The sequence below is a fragment of the Talpa occidentalis genome, unplaced genomic scaffold, assembly GCF_014898055.3.
Source record: "Talpa occidentalis isolate TD23 unplaced genomic scaffold, MPIMG_talOcc4v2.1 talOcc4.5, whole genome shotgun sequence".
NCBI lineage: Eukaryota > Metazoa > Chordata > Mammalia > Eulipotyphla > Talpidae > Talpa > Talpa occidentalis.
The window spans coordinates 2,032,098-2,045,763 of NW_023604861.1; the positions used below are offsets into that span (position 1 = coordinate 2,032,098).

The window sequence follows — 13,666 nt, forward strand, 5'->3', positions numbered from 1 at the left end:
CTTAATTCTGTATTGGGAAGAGAAGTTAAGAGACCATCAATGTTTCCACCTTTTAAACATATTTTATAACAGGAGATACACGATGAGGTGGCGAAAAGTTCTTAGATTAAAAATATCTTAAATATGAAGAAAAGGTTCAACTTGAACTCTGATGCCAACACTTCTCCTGTGCGAATATGAGTCAAGGAAGCGCTACGCGGAGATGTTTCGAGAACAGCAGTTTTCCAGCCAGAGCAATTTTGCTCCTCGGCAGTATTTGGCAAGATTGGGAGCATCTTTAGGTGTCCAAATTGGGGTGATCCAGGGGTGTCTTGTGAGTAGAAGCTAGAAAGACTTCTGAACCTCCTACAAAGCAGAGAACAGCCCTTGAAAATAGAGATTATCTCACCCCAAATGCCAACGGAGACCACGTTGAAAAACGGTGTCTAGAGCCACTGCCGGTGGCCGGCTCTCACCAGCTGCTGGTCTTCAGCTGAAGACCCACCTCGAGGAGCTGTGATGAGCCTGTGGGCAGTGGGCAGTGGGGGCAGCAGGGCCCTTCGCAGGCAGCCCTGCCCCAGGCCATCCAACCCCCCCACCGGGAGGCAGAAGCCTGGGCTGGCCGGGGGCAGGAGGGCCCTTGGTAGAAGCTTAGTGTGCTGGACTTGGGAGAAGAAGCAAGACTATTTATTTTGAGAACAAATATCACCGTCCATTTTAGCAGAACTTCTGCCTCTTTTTTCTTGACAAGGAACTCACGTGTTTGCTGCCATCCAGCGAGGAGCTGGCGCTCACTGAGCCAGGGCAGAAGGGGCTGGACCTGCAAGGCCACGCTTCCAGGTCAGGGGGCACTGGGGTGGAGGAGTGGGCGGGGCAGGGGGTGACACAGCCCGGGGTGGTGTCTGTTTCGCTCTTTCAGACCTGGACAGCACAGCACTTGGCTCACCTTTCTCCTGCCTGTAGCAGAGGGGCTTCAGGATTTTTCCTTCTCATGTGAAAAAGCCAGACTTTCTCAGATCATCTTTGCGTTCTGAGACTAGGTCTAGGCTGCCCATGAGCTTTCTGTATGAATTTCCCAGCTCAGAGACACCCTGTGGGCTTTCCAAGCCACACGACTTCTGTGCTCGCTACCTGGCACAGGAGGGATGAAGTGAAATTCAAGCCTGTTCTCTTCCAGTGGGGAAGAGAGAGTGTGTGGCGAACCGTATACGAAATTAAATCCTGTCACCCAGTCATTAAGCAACTAAACCTAGATGTGTAGAAGATTTAATCCTGAGATAGAAAAGAGAGAGAGAGAGAGAGAGAGAGAGAGAGAGAGAGAGAGAGAGAGAGAAGAAAAAGTCCTTTTACAGATGTTTTAAAATTTAAATTTAAAAACCTATCCTGAGTTTACAAAAAGAAAGGTCTTGGGTTATCTTGGGTTATTGCAATTCATTTCTATTTTATTATAAAGGGTCAAACAGGTTCAAGTCAAAAGGGAAAGTGAATAATTTTAGAATTTAGAATATGTTTACTTTTGTGTTCTGCAAATTCTTTTATCAGAACATAGACACGCCGGCACCGGATGTTATCACTGACATGGACTTATTTATACACTAGAACATGCCAGGCCAGATACTCTGCTCTGCCTGCAAGCAGACTTTGCATTGTATTTACATTTCATTTGACTGAAGGGGGGGAGTGTTTTAAATTTAAGAGGGAAAGAGGATAAAGAACAAAACTAAATGCTTCCGATATGGTAACGGTTTTCCAAAGAACATCTATTCACCGGGAGAGAAAACATTTCATTCAACGTTAAATTAATTGATCAAAAGATGTGTCTATTTCATGTTTAATTTTCAGCAGAACCTTAGTATGTACTGACTGTGTTATAGGGCAGCCCGGATATTGAACGGGTTGCCTGGCTGTGGGTCCTCACCCGCGCTTACAAGGGACTTACGAATACTCCACTGCAGGCGCACACAAATGGTGGCAAAAAGTGAAAGGGGGGAATTGTTAGGGGGAAAAGGCTGTCCTAAAGCTAATTCCATACAGGCTGTGTGGACTCCACCCCCACCCCAGGCCAAAGCCAAAGACACTGGGAACTCCACATCCCATCCCCACCCAAGGGAAGGTGGCTGGGACCTGAGGGTGGGGTTCAGCAGCCAGGTGGGTATAAAGCCAGACACGTGGGCTTTGGCGGGGGGGGGGGTCCCCCATTTTGGCTCTCGGCCAGCTCGGAGAGTGCCTTTGGGTTTCCAGGTCGGCGGATCGGGTAGGACGCATTAAAGACTTTATTTCCCTATTTTCTTGCTGAGTTGTACATTTTCCTTATTTCCTTTTCCCTTGTCAATAAACCTTTTATTAACCTTTTGTGTGTGCCTGTGGTGGAGTATTCATAAGTCCCTTGTAAGCGCGCGGGTGAGGACCCACAGCCAGGCACCCGTTCAATATCGGGGCTGCCCTATAACAGCTGGCGCCCAACGTGGTGTCCACGCTTCACCCGGGGTTGATCAGCCCAAAGTAATTTCTCTTGCGTTGGTCACCACAAAGCGCACTAGGTCTGCAGGACTCGCCTTTAGGACATCCTTTTCCCCTAACAATTGGAAGAAGCTTTAGGGTGAGAATAAACTTGCAGAGCGGCTGTATCCACCTGTGTGTCTAGACGGTCCTGAAACGCCGGGCAGCGGGAGGGGGGGAGCCCCGAGGGTCAGCGCCCGGCCAGGCCGCTGGGCGGTCACCGCGTGCGGCTTCCAGCAGCCCCTCCTCGAGGGCACCGGGCAGCGCCTGGCGCGCTCTGCCGGGCGGCGGCGGCCGCTCCCCGCCCGCGCTCTGCCACCGGCCTGCGAGGGCGCAGCTCGCCCGCAGCCTGTCCAGGGCAGGCGCCGCGGACGGCCCGACCCGGGCTCCTCCAGACCTGGGCGGCGGGCGCGCCTGCGGGGCGCCGGGTCTCGAGGGCGCGGGGCGGGGAGGGCGACGCGCCCGCCGGGGGCTCGGGACAGCGACCCTCGCGGGCGCGCACAGCGGGCGCCGGCACCCCCGGCCGTCCGCTCCCGGCGCTCGGGTGGGCGGGGGCCGCGCGGGCAGGGTCGGGGCGGCCCAAGACCGAGCTCGCCCCGTCGCCGGCGGCGCAGTCCCGGTCCCGGAGCCCCAGCACTCGCCCGCGCGCCCGTGACTTTGCTGGAACTCCCCGAGCCGACGCTAAGGGGCACCAGAGGCCGGGCTGCGGCGGCTGCCGCCGGGGCGCCCGGGGGCCGCTGCGCCAGTCCGGGGCGGGGGCGCAGGCCGCGCGCGTGGGGGGCGCGGGCGGGGCGCCCCGGCTGGGGGGGAATCCTCCGCCGTCCGCGGCGTCGGGGCCGGGGTGTCGGCGGCGAGGTTTCTTCCCGAGGCCGCTGCGTCCCCCTCCGACTGTCGAGCACGAGCGGCCGCACACTCGCGGCGCGTCCAGCGCGCCCACCCTCGCGCCACCTGATTCCAAACAGCCCCGGACGGACGCGCGGGCGCGCGGGGCGCCGCCGAGCTCCGGGTGGCAGAGGGACCCACGGCCGCGCCTCGCGTCTCCCCGCGCCCGGCCTGGCCCCGGGAGCAGCGCTTCCCCGGCGCGGGCAACACCCCCCGGGGGCCGGGAGAGCGCGCGGCGCGGGCGCCGGGCGGGGGGCCGGGCGGGGGGCGGCGGGGGGCGCCCCGCGGCGGCGCGCTCCGGGCTCGGTGGGACCAGAACCCGCAAGGACAGGGGGTGCGGCGGGGGCCGGGCGAGCGCCGCCGGGGGCCCCGCGGGCGCGCTCCCCTCCCCGCCCCTCCCGCCCGTGCGTCCTCGCCGGCTCGCCCCCCTCCCCCGCCCGGCCGAGCGCGGCCACTGCGCCAGGATGGGGCGCTCCCGGCGCGGGAGGAGATGACGCAAAGCCAGCGCTCCCCCCAAAAAGTCTCTCTCCTGGACGAAGATGGCGGCAACTTAGCCGGGGCCTGAAGATGACTGTGGCTCTCGGGAGGCCCAGCCCAGGCGATTCGGCCGCGCGGTCCGGGGGCGGCGGCGTCAGCAGTCGGGGCCCCGCGGCGGGCAGACCTGCGGCAGCGGCCGGCGCGCGGGGTGGGGGGTGGGGGGGAGGGAGCGCCCCGCCGGCGGCGGCCGCCCAGGCTCAGGGCGCGGGGAGCGCGAGCGCCAAGTAGGAGCCGGAGGCGGCGGAGACGCGGAGCAGGCCGGGCCGCAGGAGCGCGGGCGGCGGAGAGGCGCGGGGGGCGTCTGGGCGCCGGCAGCGGGCAGCGGGCGGCGGAGACGCGGATGCCCCCGGCCGGGGGGAGCGGGCTGCGCCCCGCGGGGCCATGGGGACCGGCGCGCTGACCATGCCCGGGTGACGGGGCAGCGCCCGCGCCCGCGCGCCGCCAGCACCTCCACCAGCACCACCAGCACCACCAGCACCCGGCTCGCCACCGGCCACCAGCCCAGCCTCCTGCGCCCCCCTCTCTCTCTCTCTCTCTCTCTCTCTCTCTCTCTGTCTCGCTCTCGCTCTCATTGTTCCCACTCTGCAGGGCATGGGGTCGGCTGATGATTAGGGTGGAAGCAAGTCAGATCTTCCTCCGAGGCTGGTAATATTTATGTAGGCAAAGAGAGAGGGAGAGACCAGAGAGAGAGAGAGAGAGAGAGAGAGAGAGAGAGAGAGAGAGAGAGGGAGGAAGGATCGGGAGGAGGGGATAAGGAAATTAAACCCTTTAAGTCAATGCATATTGTGGTGACACCGGCACAGGAGCCCTCACGGTGGAGTCGGCCAGGGCTGTGCGTTCCCAAAATATGACCAGGGGTGCCTGGATGTGTCGGCAGTATGACGACGGCTTAAAAATCTGGTTGGCAGCACCCCGGGAGAACGAGAAACCGTTCATCGATTCGGAGAGGGCTCAGAAATGGCGACTGTCTCTGGCATCTCTCTTGTTTTTCACAGTCCTGCTCTCTGATCACTTGTGGTTCTGCGCCGAGGCCAAGCTGGCCCGCGCCCGGGACAAGGAGCAGCAGCAGCAGCAGCAGCAGCAGCATCAGCAGCAGCAGCAGCGGCAGCAGCAGCGCCAGAGGCAGCAGCAGCAGCATCAGCAGCAGCAGCAGCAGCCGCCGCGGCCGCGGCCGCCGGAGCCGTCCTGGCCCACGCTCCTGGCGAGCATGGGGGGGCCCGCGCCCGCCGCCCCGACACACCGAGTCCTCTCCGCCCCCGCGTCCCCCACCCTGCCCCCCTCCCCGGGAGACGCCGGCGGCGGCCGGGGCGGCCGAGGCCACCGCAACCAGAGCGCGGCTCTTCTTCTAGGAAACTCTGCCCGACCCTTGTGGCGCCTGGAGACCTGCTACCCCCAGGGCGCGTCCGCGGGCCAGTGCTTCACGGTGGAGAGCGCGGACGCCGTGTGCGCCAGGAGCTGGAGTCGGGGGGCGGCGGCCGGCGGCGAGGGGCGGCCGGGGCGGGCGCGCACCCCGCGCCGCGCTGGAACTTGTCGGATTTTTACCTTTCGTTTTGTAATTCCTACACACTTTGGGAGTTGTTCTCGGGCTTGTCCAGCCCCAACACTTTGAACTGCAGTCTGGACGTGGTGCTCACGGAGGGCGGCGAGACGGCCGCCTGCAGGCAGTGCGTCGAGGCGTACCAGGACTACGACCACCACGCCCAGGAGAAGTACGAGGAGTTCGAGAGCGTCCTGCACAAGTACCTGCAGTCGCAGGAGTACTCGGTGAAGTCGTGCCCCGAGGACTGCAAGGTAGGCGCGCGCGCTCTTCTTGGCTCTCCCCCCCCCCCCCCCCCCCGTGCTGCTTCGCTTGGCGCGACTCCTGGACTTTTCAGATACTTTTGTTGGCTCTGGTTTCGGGGCTCCAGGCCTGGGTTTGTGCTTCGGGCAGCTTGAGCGTGCTGCGGGAGCTGGGCACACCTGGTGGAGTGGTGCTTTCTCCTGGGGAGCCTTGGGAGAGCAGGGAGAGGTCTTTGGAGAGTATGGTCTTTGGAGAGGAGGTGCTGGGGGCTGCCATGATCTCCCACAGCCGCCGCCCTTCTTGACAAATGGGATTTCACTGTGGCTGGTCAGGGAGACCGCCGTGGGGCTGCCCGCTGCTGACCCCGGCTGTGGTCAGAAGGGTTGGAGCTGGGTGTGTGGCTTGGCGTGGGGATCTGCAGGTGTGAGCTCTGTGACGGTGAAGCTGGCTCTTCGGTTGGGCAGGAAAAGTGTCGTGGTTGTTTATGTGGGAAAGCCAAGAAGCATTTACCTGTCCCGCAGGGGTGGTTCTGGTTGTTTGGAAAGTCTGGAGGCTTAAATGACCGCATTTGCTCACCCTGAGTTTCTTCTTTTCTCCTGTATAATTATTGGCCCGAGAGTGACTTGGAGTGGAAAGTTTTAATCAAGTCTCTGGTGATCAATGATCAGCGTGAGGTTGTTTATCAGACATCTTACGTAATTAGCTTGAATATTCAGAAGTACTAACTGGCAAATGGTTGGTGCTAGGAATAAAAAAAAAAAAAACTGTACTCTCCCACAACTCATCTTCAACCCCTTCTTCTTGAATCTGCTAATGGTTACAGCTCTTGGGGAGTGACCAAGGAGCCCTCTAGGCAAGTTTCTCAGAAAAGGCCGGAGCAGCCCCAGGCAGGAGTCCTGGGGGCGGTGCCACTGTCCGTGGTGCTGAAACGAGGTTTGCCCAACAGCTCTGTTGTAAGTGAAGATGCTGCAGTGACCTTTCAGGAGGGAAACCATGATGACCGGGGCGCAGTGTGCCTTAATGTTTTGTTCCAAGGGTACCTGCCCAGACAGCACAATAAAATCGTGCTGCTTTTCAAAAGAAACAACACATCATGTTCTCTCTTCCCTGCTCCCCCAAGCCCCACGCAGGAACAGAACTGTCGCTCTTTTGCCTCACTTGCTTTGTGCTGGGGAAGTGTCACCAAGGGCAGTGTGAATCAGAGGATTTTGTGATGCTTTGACAAGAAAACTGGGCTGAGCAAAGTCTAGTTAAAATGACCATAGTTCAACGAGCGTATTTTAACTTGGGTGAACAACCAGTTGTGCTTTTGACTACTAAGGTAAACACAATGTAAACTCGCTTTGTCAACATTATTTAAGACCAGGAGCAGATCTTTGCAAATAGTAGTATTAAGTTGGCAGCATTAATTTAGAATGCTACTTCACTAGATAAATGGACCTTAAAATTTCCTTCCTAGTGTTCCTTAGCCAAACCACTCTACCTTATGCTGGGGAATTAAACTTATTCTTAATGGTAGAAAGTAATGATAAGTGACTAGTGTATTTATTGCATAGTTATTTATTTTGACAAGATATGTTGCATCATAGTTGTGGAGGTATGGATATCAATGTGTATGATAAATCCTTTACCAATAAAAATGTTGCTAAGGGTTCAGCATATTGATGTTAAAAAGTGGTTTCTTGTAGTGTGGGAATTTGCATGCTGCCTTGAATGTAATCTTGCATAGAAATTTCTAGTAATTTCAGTCTGAATAGGATCAATATTGAAAAGATACTCTGCATTGTTCATCGACTGCAGTGTATTTTTCAAATAAGCATCTCAAGCATCTCTCTGTTCAAATGTACACATTTTAAATATATTTAATTTTTTGTTTATCCTTAACCTGCATTGTTTCAAGTTTTATTATAATAGTTATAAGGCATAGTGCAGTTAAAACTAATTTATAATATGATGAAATAATTCTGCAATCTGTTTTTGTATAAAGTATTAGTTGTTAGTTGTATACACAAAAGGCATATAAAAATTCTAGCCCCTTTTAGAAAAATGTCTTCTTTGCTTTGAAAATTAAACACAAACTTTTAGTTTTTCATCAGAAAAAATGTAGAATCTTATTGTCTGTGGTGGATGGTGGTGTTCTTGGTTGTGGGTTTTACTTTTTAGCTTGGCAATTCAAACCTTTATTCTAAAATCACTGTTTTCAAATATTACATTTTCAATGTAAGGTGCCTGCTTTCTTGATTGATAATTCACAAGTTGATAGGTTAGTTCCTTAGTTTAATACATATTTTTTAATGGTTCTGAAACAGCCACAGCCACAATCACATACAAAACCATAATACCTAACTTAAAAAACTTCTTATTGTTTTTGAAGAAGGTGTCTGAATTTTTTCTAAGTACTTTTACTTACTTCAAACATATATATAATTATGACTATAAAAGGTCACTGTCATTAGGAGCTTTGTTTGAGATACACATTCTATTCAGTTTTTCATATTTTAAGGTAGGTACTAAGTCCTAGACTACATTAAAAGTAAATGCAATATATTTCTGGACTTGGTCACTCGTTTATGGAAAAATCTAATTTTCATAGTTTATAAATATATTTATTTAAAATACAGGCAGGAGAATACAATCAATCATGTGAGTTACATAAATCACCGGAGTTAATATTTTGGAAGAAATATAGTAGCTTTGTTATTCCCATATATTATTAAATAGTTAATGCAGTGACTTCTAACTTTGAAAATTAAGGACATACTGTCTTCTATTGATAGTTTTTAAATCTCTGCCATTTAAGAAACATACCACAGGCCAAATATATATATATATATATATATATATATATATAATTGAAATGGATTTAAGTTCACTTTTATTTAAATTGCTTTAGACAACTTTGGACACATTGTGCTAAAAAACAAAAACAATATATATCCTTAATGTGGATCTAACTGGATCATAGTATCTTGGACTCATAGTAATTAGAGATCAAATGCAACTTGGATACATTGTAGTGAAACTGTGTATTGCAGTGCACAACAGACATCAGTTGAACCCAAGGCTATTTTCTAATATTCGGAGAAATAGTTGGTTTATTTTCTTAAAAATGAAACATACATATTTATCTAGGAGGTGTTTTATAGAAAAATAAAAATCAGAACTGTTTCACATATCATTTATAGTATTGCTTTCAAGCTGCTATCTTACATAAATCAAACAGCAACATTATGATAATAATTCTGCTCTGTAGTTTGCAGTGTTACTCAAAATAATTTTTGACATATAATAAGAATCTGACGGATCTGCAAAAATCTTCAAGTTGACTGGCAATATTAAACATTTTTAATATTCTAAGCTATAAAATTACCATCTACATTATTGACAAACTTGACATTTAAAGATTTTTTTCTTAAATATGCCACTCTTAGTCTACTAAGCACTATAAAAACACGGATTATAAAACTGGGACATATAGGGCATAGAAATGTGTCTTCTTGTAGGTAAACTTTTGTAGTCACTGATAGCTTTATTCACTTACTGTACCTTCAGAGATAATGGTCAGTGGCAGCGGGTTTGAGATTAAATTCTAAAATGAATTGTTGATATCTGGACTTTAACTCTTGGGGAATAAATTCCAATTTCTTTGCTATCAAAAATATACTCTCATAGTTTTGTTTTTATAGTCTCATATTAAAGCAGATTCCTCTGACAGTTTTTACTTAACAGATGCTGAACAAGAGGATTCTTTGCCAGTGTCAGGTATTACAACAGTTGTGGCACCAGAGGGTTTTTGTCTGGTTTACAGGAACTGCTCAAAATGTCCATCCTTTTAGCAACTTAGCATTTGGGTAATATAATATAATGTGCAATTTGAAAAAGAAGCCTTTTTTTTAAATCCCTGTTTATTTTGGTGGCATATACTATATGTAGATTTTTAAAGAAATAGATTATTTGAAAAGAAAATCAATTACCTTTCCAATTAACTATGAATATGCAATATTATTTTGTTATGGATTAAGTGCCACTATGCATATTCTGAATGTGTCTAAAAATATATCTGCAAATAGATTTCTTCTACATTCTACCACTTGTTTATTCTCAAATCATATTTTATAGTTGAATTGCTTCTCTGTAAAACCAAACAATCTAACAATGCAAATGTTTACCGTTAGGAAGGCCATTCATAAGGTCAAAATCATCATAACCATTTTATAACCCTGATTTTATATTTTTGCTCTGCATATAACTCCATTTATGGTATGCAATTTATTTTTATGGGAAAGCACCCAAAATTTTATCATAACACTAGTTGGTTTCATAGACTAAAGAACCCTTATATTTATTTTGGATTTGAAACTGGGTCAAACTAGTAGCTACATAGAGCATCATGGGGAAGTTTTAATAACGCTGCTCTACACTGATTTTAATCACTTTTGCTAGGTGAGGTTGGGGTCTGCATATGCAGGAGAGTTACAGTCTAAAGAAAGGAAAGTGAAGTTCTCAGGCTCCACAAATGTACACTATTTGAAATAAAAGAAGAGGTTTGGCTTGAAGTGACTGACCTATTGGTTTAATTAAAATTCCCAGTTTCCTTTTTAAATCTCCCAGCTTTTCTGTTGCCCTCACATGGAGGAGGCACCTGACATTTCTTTGTTTACTTTGTATCCTGTGCAATGCTAGGCTGGCTCTTCAGTTACCAGAAACACTTAAGGTGGCTCAGTGACTCATGGGGTCACAGTGGCACATCCTGGGGATCTTGGAAGGTTTCCCTGGTTCTCAGGGGATTCTGATTTCATTGATCTGGCTATGTCCTGGGATCTTCTGCGTTCCCTGGTGATGCCACCTACTTTGAGAACCGTTCTCTGTTCTAGTTGACAGAGACAACTTATGTGGAAAGACCTTTAAGCGCCTCTGCCTCAGGAGCATGTAATAATCTCCTGTGTTCAGCTGATGACAGTGGAACTCAGACAAGCGTTTTACATGGTAAAAGCAGTAGGTCCATGACAGAGGGTGGGGGAGCCAACAGGTACTGGCCCTGCTGAGGAAGTGGTGGGATGAACCAAGGGGTGCGGGGTTGGTGGATGCGGATGTCCAGATGAGGACACGGGAGGAGGGGCAGTGCAGTGGCCAGAATCCTGAGGATTTCGGCCTGAGCCTGTTGGCTGCGGAGCTTCTGTCTTTAGCCCAAGCTGAGTCTTGAGCTGAGCACACGCACGGCGCTGAGTGACTGTGAGGCCAGTCAGCTGAGAGAGCATCTGCAGGTGTTCTTGCCTCTAATATCCGTCTATATAAATGATCAAAATTCAGACTTTTTAAAAAGTGCAGATTGGCTTAAGAGAAAACCTTTTGACTTTTCATAGCATTTCTCATGATCTGGGGCTCTTCTTTTTCATTTACTCAACTTATTAAACCTGGGAAATTTTTTTTTTCATTTTTTTAAATTGAAACACTAAGCCATGTTTTCTTTTTTACTTATTTCTCTAGTAATTCTTGGGAACTAGAAACTGCCGAGTAGGCATAGATTGGTACTGAGCTCATTATGTTACAGGGCAAACCCCCATATAAAATGGGGGTGCCTGACTGTGGGTCCTCACGCGCGTGCTTAAAAGGGACTTATGAATGCTAAACTGCAGACACACACAAAAGGTTGGTAAGATTTATTTACAAGGGAAGGGGAACTGGGGAAATGAATAACTCGGGTTGAAAAAGAGGGAGATAAGTTCGTAAATGCGTCCTACCCGTTCCCCTGACCTGGAATCCCAATGACCCGCAGAGCTGCCAAAAACCTAGCACACCTTGTGGCCAAAAAGGGGTGACCCCCGGCCACATGGCCAGTGAAATACCCAAACCAGGAGCCTAGTTGCTTAACTCCGCCCTCTGGCGCTGCGACCTTCCCTTTGGGGATCATGGGATTTGTAGTTCCCAGTGTCCACAAAGCCTGGATGAAGTTTGCTCAGGACAGCCTTACCCCCTATCAATTATAGGGTTAGTTTTAAAAGGATCTTACTGTAGCCCTGTTTTGAAATGCTAGAACCATCAGACATATTAGATTTCTTTTTCATTTTAAATTAAAAGATGCCACGAAAAGCTAAACTTGAAGTCTCATCTAATAAAGAATTAAATATTATTATGATCCAAATAATGGTGTTTCTTTAACAAGTGTTCTATGTTCCCCTGGTTCTTTTAAAACTGGAACGAGATGTGGCACACTTTTCTTCGGTAATGAAAGTTATGATTTGTACTATTTATTGTACTGAAATGCATGAAAATATTTAATTGCTGAATGTTTAAAGTGTTAAAAGGTAATAGCTGTTTTTACCCTGTTGGGAATGTGTTTCTATATTCAGTCATTTATAAACAAACGCTGTAGAAGCCAACGCAGATGGTTCAAAATATCCCGCAAAAACTGGCAGTTCAATGTCTGTGGAAGCGCGCTCCTGAGCTGGCCTGGCAGGGGCACACCCAGCCCTGTGGGTGCCGCGTGACGGCAGCACTCGTGTTCGTGGAGATTCTGGGGCCTCTGTGTGTCCGCAGCTCTGCCCTGTGCCCAGAGCAACACGACTCCAGTCTAAGCAGTGGCCCCCCCTTTGGTCCTCTCTCCTGCCAGTGGCCTCCTGGCCCACGCTGCCCGGTCCTCTGTCTCTGGAAGCTAACGTCTAGGGCCTGTGTCGTAGTTGTCCCCCAGTTCAGGGGCTCTCCTCTGCACCCCGCTCTCGTCAAAGAGGCGCTCTCTTCCTTCCCGAGCTGTCACTGACTTGGTTTATTTGAAAAGAACATTGAACTAAAATGTAAATGGATAATCATACAATCAGAAAATGACCCGAATCACTCAGAAATTTTAGTGCTGGAGCAAGCTTCCATGGAGGCTAGCAAGTGTTAGCAGTTATTGGAAGCCAGGATCTGGAGCCCTGCAAAGTAAGCATCAGGTTACTGCACATTTTGCAGATAAGTCAAGTGAGGGCATAAAATCAACCCTTTTGAAGTCAAGCATTAGGGTAATGTTAAAGGTCAAGGTCTTTTCCTCCTTTTAATGGGATTTCCATTTTCCTTTCATGATGAGCATTTCTGAACATTCCAAAGAAAGAAGTGATCTGAATGCAGTCACAGGGGCGTAGAACACGATTCAGCCACACTGCCATGTGAGGTGTCGGTGAAGGACTAAGGAAATATCTCTGGAGAGATATTGGTGCTATTTTGAGAAGGTCCATATATCCCATGATAAAATATAACATGCATTTTAATGAAGGGATTCACTGGGGATGATTGCCAAACCCCACCCCCACTCCGCCCTGTTACCTCATGAACAACGTGATAAAACAGGCTGAGCAGGGTCAAAGGGTGTCACCGCAGGTTCAAATGATGTCACCAAGGTGCTGTCTTCCTTAGGGACAACATGATCGCTCTAAATCCGCAGCTGCACAGAACTTGCTGGGTGATGGAAATGTTTCCATCCTGCCCCAGCCAGAGGGCTGGCTTCTCACCCCGGGGGCGAGTGAGCAGTCCCCAGTGGCTGGAGTAAGTGAGACACGAACTTTGAATTCCATATAATTTTAGTGGATCTGAATTTAAATAGCTGTGTGTGGCTAGTGGCTACCGTGTTGGAAAGAAGATTCTAGATGACTCCAGTGGCTGTGGGGAAATGCAAGACGAGATTTCAGAGATTTGTCAGTGCAGATTTACCAATTGCTGTACAGGGGGAGGACAGGGGCAAGTTTTGTGAAAGGTGAGATTCTGGGTGTTGGTGCCCTGAGGAGGAGCAGTCAGCAGGGGGAGGAGGCTGCTGAGGGAGCATGAGCTCACCCTGCTGATGGGAGACTCCCAGGAGATCCTGCAGCCTGAGAGGAGGGGCTTGGTGCAAAGCTCCTTCCCTGCTTGTGGGTTTGCTCCAGGAGGCTGTGAGCAGAGGTCAGATGATTTAATAAAAGCAGATTTTGGGGAGAGAATGACAAAGATGAATCTTCGAGAAGAACAAGATTTAAGGGATTG

General features: G+C 49.9%; 1 protein-coding gene across 1 annotated transcript in view; it reads left to right on the forward strand.

Annotated features, from left to right (window-relative positions):
* Window positions 1-4,366: 4,366 nt before the first annotated feature.
* The window catches only part of NALF1 (NALCN channel auxiliary factor 1), a 386,509-nt gene continuing 377,209 nt past the window's right edge, over window positions 4,367-13,666 (forward strand). Inside the window, 2 exon segments of the mRNA XM_037528702.2 lie at window positions 4,367-5,399; window positions 5,402-5,688. Coding sequence (XP_037384599.1) covers window positions 4,745-5,399; window positions 5,402-5,688 — 942 coding nt within the window. The 5' untranslated portion in view covers window positions 4,367-4,744.